Source organism: Callithrix jacchus, chromosome 9, assembly GCF_049354715.1.
Source record: "Callithrix jacchus isolate 240 chromosome 9, calJac240_pri, whole genome shotgun sequence".
NCBI lineage: Eukaryota > Metazoa > Chordata > Mammalia > Primates > Cebidae > Callithrix > Callithrix jacchus.
This window is the reverse complement of record NC_133510.1, coordinates 111,842,501-111,859,915: the sequence shown is the minus strand read 5'-3', so window position 1 is coordinate 111,859,915 and position 17,415 is coordinate 111,842,501. Positions and strand designations below refer to the sequence as shown.

Sequence of the window (17,415 nt, the reverse complement as noted above, 5' to 3'; positions counted from 1 at the left end):
GGTAGCCCAGGGCCTAACAAACAGCAGGTGTTCAATATATGCATATTTTATGCATGAATGGATAATTAATATATATCTTTAATGCTGGGTACACAGCAGGTGCTCAACATATGTTTATTGAATAAATGAATGGATGGATGAAGAATATATGTCAGTGTCTGGTATACAGCAGGTGCTCGATGCATGCTTATTGAATAACTGAATGAGCAAATTAATGAATGCATAATGCTTATGCATCTACCCCTGGAGCCTGATATACAGGGGATGCTCAATAAATGTAAAAAGAAAGAAGGGAGAGAGAGAAGAAGGAAAGAAGGAAGGAAGGAGCTCTCAATTTGTAAAGGGCAGAACAGATATTAGACAGAATGACAGTCATAGTTAATGAGAAGCCCAAAGGCCCAGGAGACATTTCTGCAGAGTCCCAAACAAGCTCTTGGGTGGGGCTGGCTGGCAGTACCCCTGCTTTTGCAATGGCCATGGCAGTCCATACACAGGGTTGCTGAGCCCTCATTTTGGGGAAACTGGAAAGCCCTGGCATCAGCGGACAAATGCAGAGCCAGCTACAACCTGTTGTGACCAAACAGGACCGATTAGCATGTCTCTGCTACCTGGCAGCGGGATAATCCAGCTCCCAGAGGACCTTGGAGGAGGGTTAACTCCCCTGTGCTGGTCTCGGTGCCTTCTTTTCTCCCACGACTGCTAATTAAGTCTTGTATTTGATTCAAGACTCCTTGGATTCCAAGGAAGAAAGTCCCTATTAAGTCAGCTTAAACCAAACGAAAGGAATTAAATGTCTGCGTGGCCAGTCCCGATGCTATGGATTTAGGAGTGCAAAAATGTGGCTTTATTATTATCATCACTTCCTAGACTTTAGTAAATCCTCTGCCATTTATAATCTTATGCACTTAATATCTTTCTGCTTTTTTCTTTTTTTTTTTTTTAATTTAATTTTTGTAGACCTAGGGTCTCACTATGTTGCCCAGATTGGTCTCAAACTCTTGGCCTCAAGCGATCCTTTTGCCTCAATCTCTCAAGTGCTGGGAGGACAGGCAGGAGCCACCTTGCCCGGACCTTAATAACTTTCTTTATATCAAATTGATGTTTAAAAATCTATCACCAGGCCGGGCGCGGTGGCTCAAGCCTGTAATCCCAACACTTTGGGAGGCTGAGGCAGGTGGATCACGAGGTCAAGAGATCAAGACCATCCTGGTCAACATGGTGAAACCCCGTCTCTACTAAAAATACAAAAAATTAGCCGGGCATGGTGACGCGTGCCTGTAATCCCAGCTACTCGGGAGGCTGAGACAGGAGAATTGCCTGAACCCAGGAGGCGGAGGTTGCGGTGAGCCGAGATCGGGCCATTGCACTCCAGCCTGGGTAACAAGAGCGAAACTCCGTCTCAAAAATAAATAAATAACTAAAAATAAAAATAAAAATCTATCACCTGTAATACGGGGCTAATAAAAATTTGTAATATATCTTTGGATATGAAACTATAGGGTCTTAATTGGAAGATCAATAACAATTACCTTAAGTAGGAAATTTCTGCAAAAATAAATGCAACACAAACAAAACAAGGTTATCAAATTCTAAGTGGTTATGGTTGCCCCAGTGCCTTCTGTGTTAAATAGAGACAGAGTAGCTATTTTTAAAAGGTGTTGGCTGGGTGTGGTGGCTGATGCCTGTAATCTCAGCACTTTTGGAGGCTGAGGCAGGTGGATTGCTTGAGTCCAGGAGTTCGAGACTGGCCTGACCAACATGGCAAAACCCCTTCTCTACTAAAAACACAAAACTTAGCTGGACATGGTGGCGCAAGAGGAGGCTAAGGCAGAATTGCCTGAACCCAGGAGGCAGAGGTTGCCATGAGCTGAGGGGCAGTGAGCTGAGGGGCAGTGAGCCACTGCACTGCAGCCTGGGCAACTGAGCAAGACTATATTTCAAAAATAGATAAATAAATAAATATAGGTGTTAAAGACAGACTGGCACCTCATGGACTCTTTCCCTGTGATGTAATCATAAAAATGACTGAAATGAAAAACAAATAACTTCCTTGCAAGGAGATGCAAAATTATTTAAAAGATTCTCTCTGCCACCTAAAGTCATTTTCTAAAAGACACGAAATCATCTAGTAGGCCTTCAAATGTCCTCACTCATCTCCTTTAATTCAGTTTAGTATCTTAAAGCAAAACATCAGTATGTTTCATACTTTCCCCCTGAGTGTTCCCAGGGGAACAGGAAAGTGAACTCACCCTTGGAGTTCTGGGAAGAGCATCGCAGAAAGAGGCCTGCCCCAAACCTCACACAGCAGGTTGAAAATTCACGTGAAATTTGCATTCTACCCTGTCATAATTGTATTTGTTTACCCTTAATTCTTTTTCCAATCCATATGGGTAATTAACACTCCAGGAATATGTGCCATGTTTGTCTTTTTTTTTTTTTTTTTGAGATAGAGTCTCACTCTGCTGCTCAGGCCGGAGTGCAGCGGCGTGATCTTGGCTCACTCCAACCTCCACCTCCCGGGTTCAAGCAATTCTCCTGCCTCAGACTTCCAAGTAGCCGGGACTACAGGCACCCAGCACTCCGCCTGGCTAATTTCTGCATTTTTAGTAGAGTCAGGGCTTCACCATGTTGGCCAGGCTGGTCTCAAACTCCTGGCCTCAAGTGATTCACTTGGCCTCAGCCTCCCAAAGTGCTGGGATTTCAGATATGAGCCACCACGCCCGGACCTATGTTTGTCTTGAAGTACCGTGTCACTCTGTGGTTCTTGACCCTATTGAACACATGTTCCCTTTACTTTAAGAATGTGAAAATTTTGCCTCTGTAGTCCCAGCTACTCAGGAGACCGAGGCAGGAGGACCCCTTGAACTCAGGAGCTCAAGATCAGAGTGGGCAACATAGCAACACTCCATTTCTTTTAAAAAGTAAACAATTTGAGGGCTGGGCACAGTGGCTCATACCTGTAATCCCAGTACTTTGGGAGTCCGAGGCAGGCAGATCACCTGAGGTCGGGAGTTCAAGACCATCCTGACCAACATGGAGATACCTGTCCCATCTCCACTAAAAATACAAAATTAGCCAGGCATGGTGGCACATGCCTATAATCCCAGCTACTTGGGAGGCTGAGGCAGAAGAATTGCTTGAACCTGGAAGGTGGAGGTTGTAGTGAGCTGAGATCACGCCATTGCACTCCAGCCTGGGTGACAAGAGCAAAACTCCATCTCAAAAAAAAAAAAAAGAACAATTTGAATAATGCCTTCTTAACTATCCAGAAAACATTTTCAAAGATTAAATAACCTAGTCACTCACATACTTTAAAAAGAAATAAGCCAGGTGTGGTATCTCTTACCTGTAATCTCAGCACTTTGGGAGGCTGAGGTGGGTGGATCACTTGATCCCAGGAGTTTGAGAACAGTGTGGACAACATGGTGAAACCCTGCCTGTACAAAATATACAAAAATTAGGCATGGTGGCACACATCTATGTTTCCAGCTACTCGGGAGGCTAAAGTGGGAGGATCACTGGAGCCTGGGGGGTTGCGGCTGCAGTGAGCTAAGATTTCACCACTGCACTCGCAGCCTGAGCAACAGAATGTGACCCTGTCTCAAAATAAAAAATAAGAAAGAAATAAGTTCTTTGTTTGGTTTGCAAATTAGGAGGATGTAAGAGTATGTCATTCATTAAAATAACTTCAAAGTGAGTTTGCCAACACAGGAAACCGCCTTTATGTTACGTTCATTCTTCACGGTAAAGATAACACTCAGTACCGTTATATTTTGATATAGTTTTATCCTGGTACAATAGATGTTAGAATAATGATGCCAAAATAAACTTGTGAGTGAGAAAAAGAAATCAGTTCTGAAGTTCTTTTTTTTTTTTTTTAATTTCTTATTGGATTTTAGGTTTTGGGGTACATGAGCAGAGCATGCAAGACAGTTGCATAGGAACACACATGGCAGTGTGCTTTTCTTTCCTTCTCCCCTTCACCCACATTTGGCATTTCTCCCCAGGCTATCCCTCCCCACCACCCCCTCCCACTGGCCCTGATGCGGCAGGCTGCATCAGCAATGGCAGAGTACCTCCGTAGGGGTGGAGTGCCTCAGTAATGGCGGACGCCCCTCCCCCACCGAGCTGCACCATCCTGGGTTCAGCTGTGCTTGCTGTGAAACTCTCAACCCCAAGCGTTTCCAATTGTTGTTTTGTTTGTTTTTGTGGAGGTGGGACCCACCGAGCCTGATCACCTGGCTCCCTGCCTCAGAGCCCTTATTTTTTTTTTTAAGTTGAATGGTTGACTCTCTCCCAGGTGTTTCAGTCACCTGCTGAAAGGGTGCTGGGATCTGTGTGATTTCCCATGCGGCAACCCACTGCGCCGGCTGAAACAACGTTGCTGCCCAGGAATCTCCTGGCCTGGCTTATTGTTTAAGTCCCGTTTAATCAGATGAATGTGCTAATCTGTCTTCCCAAATCTCAAATTGCCGGTTTAACAGGGCAACCAGACCAGTATATTTTGTACGGAGTGCCGCTGTGCTGCAACACCGGCCGAAATGGCTGTGCTGGTGGCCCATGGGGCTCCAACACCTGGGAATCTCCTGGTCTGTGTGCAATAAAGATCCATCTGGAAATGCGGCGTCCACTCACCCTTTGCACTTTCACTGGGAGCTACAATCCTGAGTTGCTCCTATAGTGCCATCTTCTCCTCTCTCCGACTCTTCTACTCTTCAGTTCTGAAGTTCTAACTAGGAGAGAGAAATTTTTAAAGGCATTAATAAAATAAAATTTATTTTTAATATGCAAATCTTTACCCACAACTCTGTCTAGATGGCAAGAGGAGGGGGTCAAGATCTGCCTCTGGTTATAAATATGTTTGGATTTAACTGAATATTTTCAATGCTTTTTCTTTACATTTGGCCTTTTGAAATAAGGGTTAGATCAGTCTAATCATAGATAAACACTGTGAACAGAAACTGACACTGAAGCTTCCCATCAATGGCTCAAATATTGCACACAGCGTTGTCATTGACAGCATGGTTTTCTGAAAGGAACACTTTTGTAAAGTTCCAGCTAAAACAAAGTCAATTTTCTTTTGACTTACCTGAAAGTTGCATTCCTGAAAAACTATGTTCATTCTTGTTGCATTTCTGAAAACCTATATTCAAACTATGCACCCCCCCAAAAACAGAGTTTCAGCTGCACGATGAGGGGGCAGAACATTCGAGATGGTTGGGATCCAGGACAAGTCTATTTTCTCTCCTGCATTGTAGAATATCTGACATGTCTTGGCCCAGACTGGCATTCAATGCCAATTATTGGGACAACCAAGAATGCCCCACGATTTTCCCATCCACCCCCCCATGGGTTGGCACTCCCCATACAGAGGGCCCCAGCACCCCCTTGGTTGTGTAGGTTCCCTTTAGTATGACCCCATTATCAGCAGCTTTCAATGCAGTGCAAACGCTACCTGGAGGTGCTGAAAGCCCTTGTGATTCCGTGTCTTCCTTCTTTGCAGGGGCTGAAGATCAGTGTGCTGTGGACTCTGTACTATGGCATCCTTAGTGCTTTTGCGCCCGTGTACAGCTGGATCCTGGTGCTCCGGGGCCTGGTGGGCTTCGGGATCGGAGGAGTCCCCCAGTCGTAAGTAAATACCCAGTGCTAGCTATGCAGCCTGGATGCCCATTGACAGGTCTGTTCATGGCCTGGGTGGGGAGGTAGGGGCTGAGATGGTGGGGGGCAGGACACAGAGAGGCTACACCGGGGCTTCCAGGATCAAGGAGCTGTGGTGCAGCAAGAAACTAGCATCATTATCATATTGTTATGATCAACAACAGCAGCAAAACAACACAATGGCTGGAAGGTTACGAAAGAGAAATAATAACACGTCTAGCGTTGATTGACTGTTCCACTTGGATGCATCGCAGCAGCCCAAGAGGTGTGGGTCATTGTGTTATTGCAAGCTCTGTTTTACAGTTGGGGAAACTGAGGTTCAGAGAGTGAAATCATCTATCTGAATCACACGGTGGGTAAGCAGAACTAGGAACCTGAGTTTGTCTGCCTACAACATCCATGCTCTTAGCCACCATGAACGCTGCTTCCTACACCCTTCTAGACTAAAGTCAAGGCAGGGTGTGATGCCCACCACATGTCACCCGGGCATTAATTTGCTGTTGCGGTTGTAGTTTAAGGTACTGAAAATATTCAGAGCTGTAGGAAGAAGCCATTTCTCCTGGGGGATTGAGGAAGACTTCCTATTTGTGATGGGCCCTGAAGCAGAGCTTGGCAAACTATGCCAAGCTTGCATATGAGCAGAATTTGACCTGCTGACTGGTTTTGTAAATAAAGTTTTATTGGAACATGCCACACCCTCCAGTTATGTATTATCTATGGCTGCTTTCATGCCAGAGTGACAGAACTGAGTAGTTTCAGGAGATCTATGGCCTGAAAAGCCTGAACTATTTACTATGTGGCCCATTCCAGAAAAAGTGTGTTAGACCCCACCCTAAAAAATGATAATAGCCAATATTTAGTGTTAACTATGTGGCAGTTCCTGTTCTAAACGGTTTACCCAGATGATCTCCTTTAACCTCTCTTTTTCCCTAGAAGGTAAATTCTATTATTAACCCCATTTTATAGACAGAGAAACTGAGGCACAGAGAGGTAAAGTAACTTGCTCCAGGCAACTCAACCAGGAAGTGGCAGAGCTGAAATATGAACCTGGACCTTCTAACCCCAGCACCTGGGCAATAACTTTTGCATTTTACTGCCGTGCTGTTAAGAAGGCAAAGGATTTGGAAAGACCCAGAAAGAGACTTGGAGAAGATGTAGGATGTTTTGTAGGAAGAGAACTGCATGAAAAGAGGAAGCTGTAGCTGAGGCTGGGGAAGGCTAACTGTCTGGTTGGTCAGCTTGGAGGTATGAGATCTGTGAGAATTGAAAGCTGGCTGGGCACAGTGGCTCACACCTGTAATCCCAGCACTTTGGGAGACCAAGACAGATAGATCGCTTGAGCTCAGGAGTTCGAGACCAACCTGGGCAACATGGTGAAACACCGTCTCTACTAAAAATACAAAAGTTAGCCTGGGCATGGTGGTAGGCGCCTGTAGTCCCAGATACTTGGGAGGCTGAGGCAGGAGAGTCGCTTGAATCTGGGAGGCAGAGGTTGCAGTGAGCTGAGATCATACTGCTGCACTCCAGCCTGGGTGACAGAGAGTGATTCTATCTCAAAAAAAAAAAAAAAAAAAATTGAAAGCTGAGGTTGGACAGGTGGGCCAGGGGAAGCTTGTTAACGGCCTCAAATGCCAGGCCAGAGAGATTCTACTGGTGATGAGGAGCCACTGAGAGTTCTTGAGCTGCAGAGGTACTCTAGAAGTATTAATCTGGCTGTGGCAGGTGGAACGGGTTAGAGGGAAGGAATCGTGTTGCAATAATTTAGGGAAATTTTGCAAGAGGACCAGGTCGATCCCTTGTCGTGTATTCATTTATTTCACCAACATTTCTTGAGCACCTAGAACTGCTAGTGCTGGGGATGCAGCATTGAGCAAGAGTGCCATGGTCCCTGTTCTAGGATGGGATCCTGGGGAACAGGCTTTGAGATGGAGATTACAGTGCAGATGGTTACTAGGATTAACACCTGTGAGAAAACTAGGCCTGGCAGAGGGGGAACCTAAGTTGCAGTATCATTGCCACAGAGGCCTCTGCTCAGCCTACAGGGGTTCAGAGGCTGAGCTGGCCCTTCAGAGGTGTTTCAGATTGGGTCAAGAGAGCTAAACCATTTTACCCTCACAACAACCAAGCATTGGAGGTGGGCTGCCCTCAAGGACGGAGCATGACCTTAGGCAAGGCAGCTACTTTTGGACAAGGCAACTTCCGCAAGGGACTTAGCTATGAGCTCTTAGCAGGCAACACTCCTGCTCATTCTGGAGGGAATAAATGCCTCAGTCCTGAAGGGCAGATCACGTGGCACATCACAGCATCCTCCACAGTCCAGGGTGGATCCACTTGCTTCAAATATAGTCATGCGTCACTTAATGATGGGGAGGTGTTCTGACAAATGCATCAATAGGTGATTTTGTCACCATCCAAAAATCATAGAGTGTCCTCATACAAACCTAGATAGGACAACCTCCTACACAGCTGGGCTATACAGGGTAGCCTATTGCTCCCGCGCTACAAACCTATACAGCATGTAACGGTGCTAAATACTGCAGACAATTCTAACACAATGGAATTTGTGTATCTAAACATATCTAGACATAGAAAACCCACAGTAGAAACACAGCATTAAATTAAAAAAAAAAAAAAAAAAAAAGGCCAGGCATGGTACCTCACACCTGTAATCTCATCACTTTGGGAGGCTGAGGTAGGAGGATCACTTGAGCCCAGGAGTCTGAGATCAACCTGGGCAACATAGCGAGACCCCCCTCACTATTAAAGAATAATAAAAATAGGCCAACTTTGGGCGCACTGCCGATGAGTTAGCCCTGCTCTGCAAGGAGCAGTACTCTTCAATAAAGGATTGCAGATAAATAAATAAATAATAGAAATCACAGTCTTACCTTATGGGACCACCATCATATATGTGGTCTGCTATTGACTGAACTGCTATGCAGCCCATCATTGTAATCAGTTCACACCACCTAAGAACAGTTCCTCCGGGATTTGGTTACTCTCTTTTCTGCAATAAGCTAATCTACAGTCCCTGTGATTCCTGCTGGCCTCATGGCTGCAGTGGATGCTAATACCTCCCGCCTCTGCTCCCCATTCTAGATTCCTCTCAGCTTCAGCGAGCACTCCCACTGATCTAGACGGTTTGCTTGCATGAGCCACCGTGCCCAGCCCCATATAACCACTTCTATGTCTCCTTCAGTATATATGGGCTCCTTGGGTCCCACGTCATGTCATGAGTGATCCTTTGTCAGTGGGTCAGACATTGTGTGAGTTCTCGGGTGATGGTGATGACTGAGACTTTGCAGGTAGGAAAGATAAATCGGTACCCAGAATAGGTGCCGATTTGGTGAAGATGAATTGCTGCTTCTTCAAAACTGGAAGAGTCCAATGTATCTAAGTTGCTATCAAGTGACATGGAGTGGTTCCATCCTGGGGCCTCCACGTTGGTCTCTGTTGCTGGCAAGCTGGCTCTTTGGCAGCACAAGCAGCAAGATAAATCAGCATCGGAAGTGGGGATCTGTTCGGTCCTACTAGAGCACCCACCCTCTAAGGGGTAATAGTTCAGGGATTGACTTCTTGTGCCTGCTGAGCCTCATGACTGGGGAAGACTGGAAGAGACAGCCTAGAAGGGTCATGCTAATTCTAAAATAGATCATCGGCTCTGAAAGCAGGCTGCTTGGACTTGAATCCTGGCTCCGTCACGTAATAGCTATATGACCTCAGGCAAATCACTGAGCCTTCCCATATGTGTTTCCTCATCTCTAAAATGGATCAACAACATCCCCACCTCATAGAGTCCCTTAAAATAGTCATTAAATGACAACATTCTATAAAACGCCTAGGAGAATGCCTGGCAGAGCACCCAAGATTATTTATTTATTTATTCTTATTTTTAAATTTTTTTGTGACAGAGTCTTGCTCTGTTGCCCAGCCTGGAGTGCAGTGATGTGATCTCAGCTCACTGCAGCCTCTACCACCCAGGTTCAAACAATTCTTCTGCCTCAGCCTCCCAAGTAGCTAGGACTACAGGCACTTGCCACCATGCTCAGCTAATTTTGTATTTTTAGTAGAGACGGGGTTTCACCAGGTTGGCCAGGATGGTCTCGACCTCTTGACCTTGTGATCTGCCTGCTTTGGCATCCCATAGTGTTGGGATTACAGGCATGAGCCACTGTTCCTGGCCAACAATCAAGATTTATTAACAAGCATTTGATCTGCTGAAGGCTTTGGTAAGAAGAAGCTCAAGCATCATTGTGATGGATGAAGAATGACAGATGAATGATTCAAGGTATCATTGTAGAAAGAGCAGGAACAGGGGAGATAGGACCACGTGGATTTAACACATGAGCAAACCCCCAGCTTCCTCCTGCCACTTGGAGGCTGGAAGGATGGTGAGTGACTCTCAGCTCCCCTTCATCCTTCCCTCCTTTATTCATGATTAATTCCTCCAGGGCTCTGGAGAGTAGGCATTTGATGTACACTTCTGGATCTGGGATGAGCTTACAAACCACTGGAGCTTGAAGCAAAGGCTATTAACAGAGCCACAGCCATAAATCTGGGCTGGCAGGAGCTTGTGGACCATGTGCTCTGCTTCTGGCCCAGCTCCAGGGACTCCTGCAGACACAACCACTGCCCTATTCATGAGCCGTTCATTAAGTATGATCCAGTTTCCCCCAGTGGCTGGAAGGAATGTACTCACAGAAGAGCAAATCAAATTCCCTTACCAGGGACACTCAGAGAAATGCCAGTAGAAATAGACTTCAAACCGTCACCTGGATTTTCTTCTCATCTAAGGAAAGATAAAGGAATTAAATATTCAGAATGTCCATAGAGATTCTTGTTCAAGATGGTAGAGTGAGAAATTACATTTTCTATTTCTTCTTCCACATTTCCTGGAAATGACATAGAAGTAGTAAGAAACAGAATAAATCTTTTCTCTTGAGAGAGACAGGGTCTCGCTCTGTTGCCCAGGCGGGAGTACAGTGGCACGATCATGGCTCACTGAAGCCTCGAACTCCCAGGCTCAAGCAATCCTTCTGCCTCAGCCTTCCAGGCACACACCACCATGCCCAGCTAATGTTTTCTATTTTTAGGTAGAGACAGGATCTCACTATGTTGCCTGGGCTGGTCTTGAATACCTGGCCTCAAGCAATCTGCCTGCCTCGGCCTTCCAAAGTGTAGGGATTACAGGCGTGCATCATGGCGCCCAGCTAAGAAACAGAATAAATCCTTAACAGTGCTGGAGAGCAAGACAACGGTGCCATCAGTGGATCAGAATTTTGAGAAGCCTCTGGAAGCTTATATACAGATGGGATTGCAAGGGTGGAGCAACTGGAACAGAGAAAACCACAAACAGCAAAGGGGCAGGACTACAAAGGGAAGAGAGATTCTTCCCACTGGGCTCTGGTAGAATGGCACAGGACACCAGAGGAATGAAACAAAGGACATGTAGGAGCTAGGAGGGCCTTTCCCCCTTATCACATGCTTATATTAAGGGTCCCCGGCTTGCATGCCTGCTCCCTACCTCTTTCCCATTTCGTTGTTCATGTACCGAACCCTGCTATAGCTTTTCCGTTTGTTTATTGAGCTATTACTACATTCCCAACACTGATCCTCGTGCTTTACATATGTTGCCACTTGAATGCTCACATCATTTTAGGAAGTAGATATTACCATCATCTCCATTGTACAGGCACAAAAACTGGAACTCTGTGGGACTAAGTAGCATGCCCGAGGTCACAGAGCTAGTAAATGGCAGATGAGGCCTAAACATCGCTTGACCCTCCAAACCTATTTTCTGAACGACTCCACTAAATAGCTTTTTATTTATTTATTTTGGTGGGGGCAAAGTCTCGCTCTGTCACCCAGGCTAGACTGCAGTAGTGCGATCTCTGCTCACTGCAACCTCCGCCTCTTGGGTTCAAGTGATTCTCCTGCCTCAGCCTCCCAAGTAGCTGGGACTACAGGTGTGTGCCACCACTCCCGGCTAATTTTTTATATTTTTAGTAGAGATGGGGTTTCACCATGTTAGTCAAGATGGTCTCAATCTCCTGACCTCATGATCTGCCCACCCCAGCTTCCCAAAGTGCTGGGATTACAGGCATGAGCCACCACGCCCAACCTAATTTTTGTATTTTTAATAGAGACGGGGTTTCACCATGTCAGCCAGGCTGGTCTTGAACTCCTGACCTCAAGCAATCCATCCACCCCAGCCTCCCAAAGTGCTAGGAATACAGGCGGGAGCCACTGCGCCCAGCCTAAATAGCTCTTCTATCTGTGAGGAGGGCAAATAAAAACTAGCAATGAAATTACAGAAGAAATCTTTTGCCACCCAAGAGAGCCACTGGCTTCCCACCACTGCAACTCTATCCACTTATATAAAAATAATGTCTTAATTATACGATGTTCCCATCTAGTTATAAAAATGGCTCCCTTACGTTCATTATCTGGAAACATTTAGTTGGAGATATTTTGATGTGATTAAATGCAATTAAGAGTTTTCATTAATTTACAGTAGCTTTATCCTATCCTACAACAGCAACTCATAAAACCAGATGAAAAAGGTTTTGCTGTATAATTCTTAAAAGCTCAACAACCAGAAGTCCTTGTAATGTACTCTGAATTTTTAGTAAAAACGTCAATTAGATCATTAAGGAGCCCGTTCCACTGCCCTGATCTGTGCTTCTCTACGACCCCCCTTCTCTCTTCCTTTCCTCATTCTTTTCTTCCTTCCCCCAAAGTAGAGATTCTCATTCTTGATGATAAGAACAACAACAACATTAGCCGTAATAGTGATGAGGATGATAATCAAGGAACTTACCACGTGCTGGGCACTTTGCTAAATCTTCTGCTCAGACTACCTTATTTGGTCCATTGAACAACTGTTTTATCCCCATAGGACAGATGCGAAAACTGAGGCTTAGCGCTCACAAGAGACTTGCTGAAGGTCAGATAGTCACTATTACCATTTTTGAAACTGGATTTCGCTCTGATGCCAAGGCTGGGATACAGCAACACGATCATACCTCCCTGCAGCCTCAAACTCCTGGGTTCAAGCACTCCTCCTGCCACAGCCTCTGGAGTAGCTAGGAGTATAGGTGTGTACCACCACGCCCAGATACTTTAAAAAAAAATTTTTTTTGTTGTTGTTGAGATGGGCTGCAGGGGAGAGGGTGGGTGGTCTCGTGACCCAGGCTGGTCTTGAACTCAAGTGAGCCTCCTATCTTGGCCTTCCAAATTGTTGGGATTACAGGTGTGAGCCATTGTGCCTGACCAGATAGTTAAGTGTACTGTAGGGGGGCTGGGCACCGTGGCTCACACCTGTAATCCCAACACTTTGAAAGCCTGAGGTGGGTGGGTCACTTGAGGACAGGAGTTTGAGACCAGCCTGGGAACCATGGCAAAACCTTATCTCTACTAAAAATACAAAAATTAACTGGGCATAGTGGCACACATCTGTAAGCCCAGCTACTCAGGAGGCTGAGGCAGGAGAATCACTTGAACCTGGGAGGCAGAGGTTGCAGTGAATTGAGATTACACCACTACACTCCAGTCTGAGGGACAGAGAGAGACTCTGACGGAAAAAAAAAAAAAAAAAAAAAAAATTGGAGTGTAGGGTTTGCTTTTACTTTGTAACAAACCACCTTCACATGTATGGTTTAAAACAATGATTAATTCAACTCATGATTCTGCAGTGAGGCAGTTTGGTGGCTCCTCTATGCTCCATGGGGCTTGCTCATGTGTCTTCAGTCCACTGAATCATGGGGCATCTGGGCACCTGGTCCCGTGACATCTGGACAGGGGTTGAAGGCAGCAAGCAGAAGCCACAAAGCTTCTTGAGGCCTAAGCCTGGAACTAGCACATCAGTTCTGCTACATTCTGATGGTTAAAGCAAGTCACAAGGCCACCCAGATCCCTGGGAGGGAAAACGGACTCTTGATGGGATGTGCTGCTGTCATACTGCAAAGGTCCATAGATACCATGAGGGAAATATTGGAGCAGACTTGGCAAACCACTTGCCACTGGGTTCAAATCCAGATGTGTCTGGTGCCAAAGCCCTTACCATGTTGAACAACTATTTCAAAGGGGTTCCGAGCATATAAATCATATAAGTCCTGTTAAATCATGTATGTCCACCGTGTCTCTGGTACTGATTTGGAACATGACTCTGGAGTGTAGAGCTGGTGGTTCTCAGCAGATTTCTATTCCCTTTAAGGCAGGTAAGAGGAATCACATGTAGAATCCCAAATAATTACACCTCTCTACAGAGGGACATCAAGAATGACTCGACTTTAATTCAAGCAAGGAAATTAAACAGAATTTTATTTTTGTCATTACAGACTATACTTTTGTTTTAGAAAATTTAGAAAATGCAAATAAGCACCAACAGAATAATAATCACCTCCCACCACACCATGCCTCTCCAGAAAAATACCAAAATACAGGTTGGCACTGGGCCAATGTTTTTTACCTCCAGTAGAGGGCGCCATGCACCGCAGCCAAACACCACTTATGTAAGCGGCTGCGATGGGAAAGCTGGAGTAAGGTAACCCACACCCTCCTGGTGTTTTAGCTGCTCTTAAAGACAATACCACAGGTAGCTGCCCAGCTGTTCTACCTTGAAACCTGCCTCCGAAAGATCGTTAAATTGGTGTGTACAATGAGCTTGCACACAAAGCCTGTCCTGGTTCCTCCAAAGACCAGGCAGAAATGCCAGACTGAGATCACAGAGTCTTTCTTTCCAAACGCGTGATCCAAATGACAGGCCTCTAATTGCCCAGTGCTGTAAATGTGATTATTCGCAGTGGGAATTTATTTATGCCAGAATCAGCTGATTCTTGGCATTGCTAATTTCATTGCTCATTCTTTTATTTTTCAGTGTGATTATAATAATTGCCATACTCTGGATAAAGATCAAGTAGTTTGTTTTCATAATGAACTGCTATAAATAATGGCCAAATGTGGGCCACAACAATTATTGGAAAAGATGTTTTTGTGGCACAGGTGGCAAAAGCAAGAAATTGAACACAACCTAAGCATTCATTAATAGGGGGCAGTTAAATAAATGATACTACCGAGATGAGGAAGGCTATGCAGCTGTTAAGAATAATGCTCAGGCTGGGCAAGGTGGCTCACGCCTGTAATCCCAGCACTTTGGAAGGCTGAGGTGGATGGATCACAAGGTCAGGAGATTGAGACCATCCTGGCCAACATGGTGAAATCCCGTCTCTACTAAAAATACAAAAAGTAGCTGGATGTGGTGGCACCATGCCTGTAATCCCAGCTACTCAGGAGGCTGAGGCAGGAGAATTTTTGCTTGAACCATGGAGTCGGAGGTAGCAGTGAGCAGAGATCATGCCACTACACTCCACCCTATTAACAGAATGAGACTCTGTCTCAAAAAAAAAGAATAATGCTCAGTAGCTGGGCACAGGTGGCTCATGCCTGTAATCCCACCACTTTGGGAGGCTGAGGCGGGCAGATCACCTGAGATTGGGAGTTCGAGATCAGCCTGACCAACATGGAGAAACCCCCGTCTCTACTAAAAATACAAAATTAGCCGGGTGTGGTGGCACGTGATCCCAACTACTTGGGAGGCTGAGGCAGGAGAATCGCTCCACCTCGGAGGAGGTTGTGGTGAGCTGAGATTGCACCATTGCACTCCAGCTGGGGCAACAGCAAAACTCTGTTTCAAAAAAATAAAAAAAATTATGCTCAGCTGGGTGTGGGGTTCATGCCTGCAATCCCAGCACTGAGGCAGGCAGATCACTTGAGCTCAGGAGTTCAAGACTAGCCTGGGCAACATGGTGAAATGCTGTCTCTACAAAAAAAAAAAAAAATTAGCCAAGTGTGGTGGTGCATGCCTGTAGTCCCAGCTACTCTGGAGGCTGAGGTGGGAGGATCCTCTGACCCTAGGAAGTCAAGGCTGTCGTAAGCTGAGATCATACCACTGCACTCCAGGCTGGGTGACAGAGTGAGATGCTATCTCAAAAGAAAAAAATAAAAGGAGTAATTCTTGGCCTGGCATGGTGGCTCGTGCCTGTAGTTCTAGCATTTTGGGAGATCAGCGCAGGAGGGTCACTTGAGCTCAGGAGTTTGAGACCAGCCTGGGCAAAATAGTGAGACTCCATGTCTACAAGAAAAAAAAAAAGAAAGAAAAATTAGCCAGGCATGATGGTGCATGCCTGTCGTCCCAGCTACTTGGGAGACTGAGGCGGGAGAATCATTTGAGCCCAGGAGCTCAAGGCTGCAGTGAGCTATGATTGCACCATTGCACTACAGTGCAGAACCTGTCTCAAAAAATAAATACATAAAAGCAGTAGATCTACCTCTATTAATATGAAAAGATTTCCATATTGTTTTATTGAAGCAGATCTTAACATAGAAATTCAAGAGCAAGAAGTTTCCTCTGGAAGACTCAGCAGCAGGTCCTCCAAATGGTCTCACTTCAAGGATGAGGGAACTGTCCATTGAGAGCTACTCCCTGGAAGTTTAAATTCTTTGGCACTTCCGGCCTGCCACAAAGGCTGGCCGAGCAAGCTTTAATGACCAGAGAAAGTTCTCTGGAAAGAGTCACAAGTACTGGCAGTCGGAATTTGGGCCGGCATGCGTGGACGTGCTAGGAATGGGGACATTTGGGTGAAACGCTGACTGTGCTGTGTGTGTTAAGAAAGAAAAGGAAAGAAGTAAGGAAGGGAGGAAAAGGTAGGAAAGAGGGAAGGAAAGAGAAGGGAAAAAGAAAGAAATAGCATGTTAGTTGAATTTATTTATTTATTTGTTTATTCATAGAAAAGAGGCTGAAAGATTGCAGGCCAGGCATAGTGGCTCACGCCCGTAATCTCAGCACTCTGGGAGGCCAAGGCAGGTGGATCACCTGAGGTTAGGAGTTCGAGACCAGCCTGGCCAACATGGCGAAACCCCGTCTCCATTGAAAATACAAAACAATTAGCCGGGCATTGTGGCATGCACTTATAATCCCAGCTAGTCGGGAGGCTGAGGCAGGAGAATTGTTTGAACTTGGGAGATCACACCACTGCACTCCAGCCTGGGTGACAGAGCAAGACTCCATGTCAGAAAATAAAACGAAGCTGTAAGCTTTCAAAGCAAACCCTGATCAGTAGTTTTGTCTTTGGGGGAGGGGAATGGAAGTTGGGGTCATAGGGAGAGGAAGAATCATCATATTCTCTTCATGCTTACGTATTGCTAAATTATTTTACAATGAGAATGCGCTCATATAATACTCTATAACTAAAAAAAAATAATGAAAATACTTCATGAAGTAGGTTATAGGTCCATTATAAAAACAAATGCTTGATCTCTAAGGACAGGAAGAACTTTGCCCTTAGAATACACTGCTGCACATTTTTGCATGGAGGACTTTGAATGTAGTCAGGTGAGGGAAAGGTAAACACGGTATTATGATCAATATTTAAAAACAATATGAGCATACCATTTGGAAAACAGAATAAAATGTCAAAGTCATCCATGACAATTGCTGCAATCTTTAGCAACCAGTATAATCTTAGTCTCTGTTATCGGGGTTTGGTTCATGAAATTCCTCATGATTTTTGTTGAGTGAGGTTCTGGAGGGAATGTAAACTGGAACATTTTGGAGAATCACTTTGGTAGTATATATCTCAAATCATAAAAATAAGGATAACCTCTGACTCAGATTCCACTTAGAGGGATCTGTCCTAAGGAAACAATGTGAAGACAAAGGCTTCAGCCTACAGATGTTTAAGGAAGTGTTGTTTATAA

The 17,415-nt window shown here is 45.3% G+C and overlaps 1 protein-coding gene across 2 annotated transcripts in view; it reads left to right on the top strand.

Annotated features, from left to right (window-relative positions):
• The window catches only part of SVOP (SV2 related protein), a 105,265-nt gene that overhangs the window by 44,270 nt on the left and 43,580 nt on the right, over positions 1–17,415 (top strand). For both annotated transcript variants that reach the window (XM_054238825.2, XM_002752975.6), the window contains one exon: positions 5,504–5,628. In XM_054238825.2, coding sequence (XP_054094800.1) covers positions 5,504–5,628 — 125 coding nt within the window. The remainder of the gene's footprint in view (positions 1–5,503; positions 5,629–17,415) is intronic.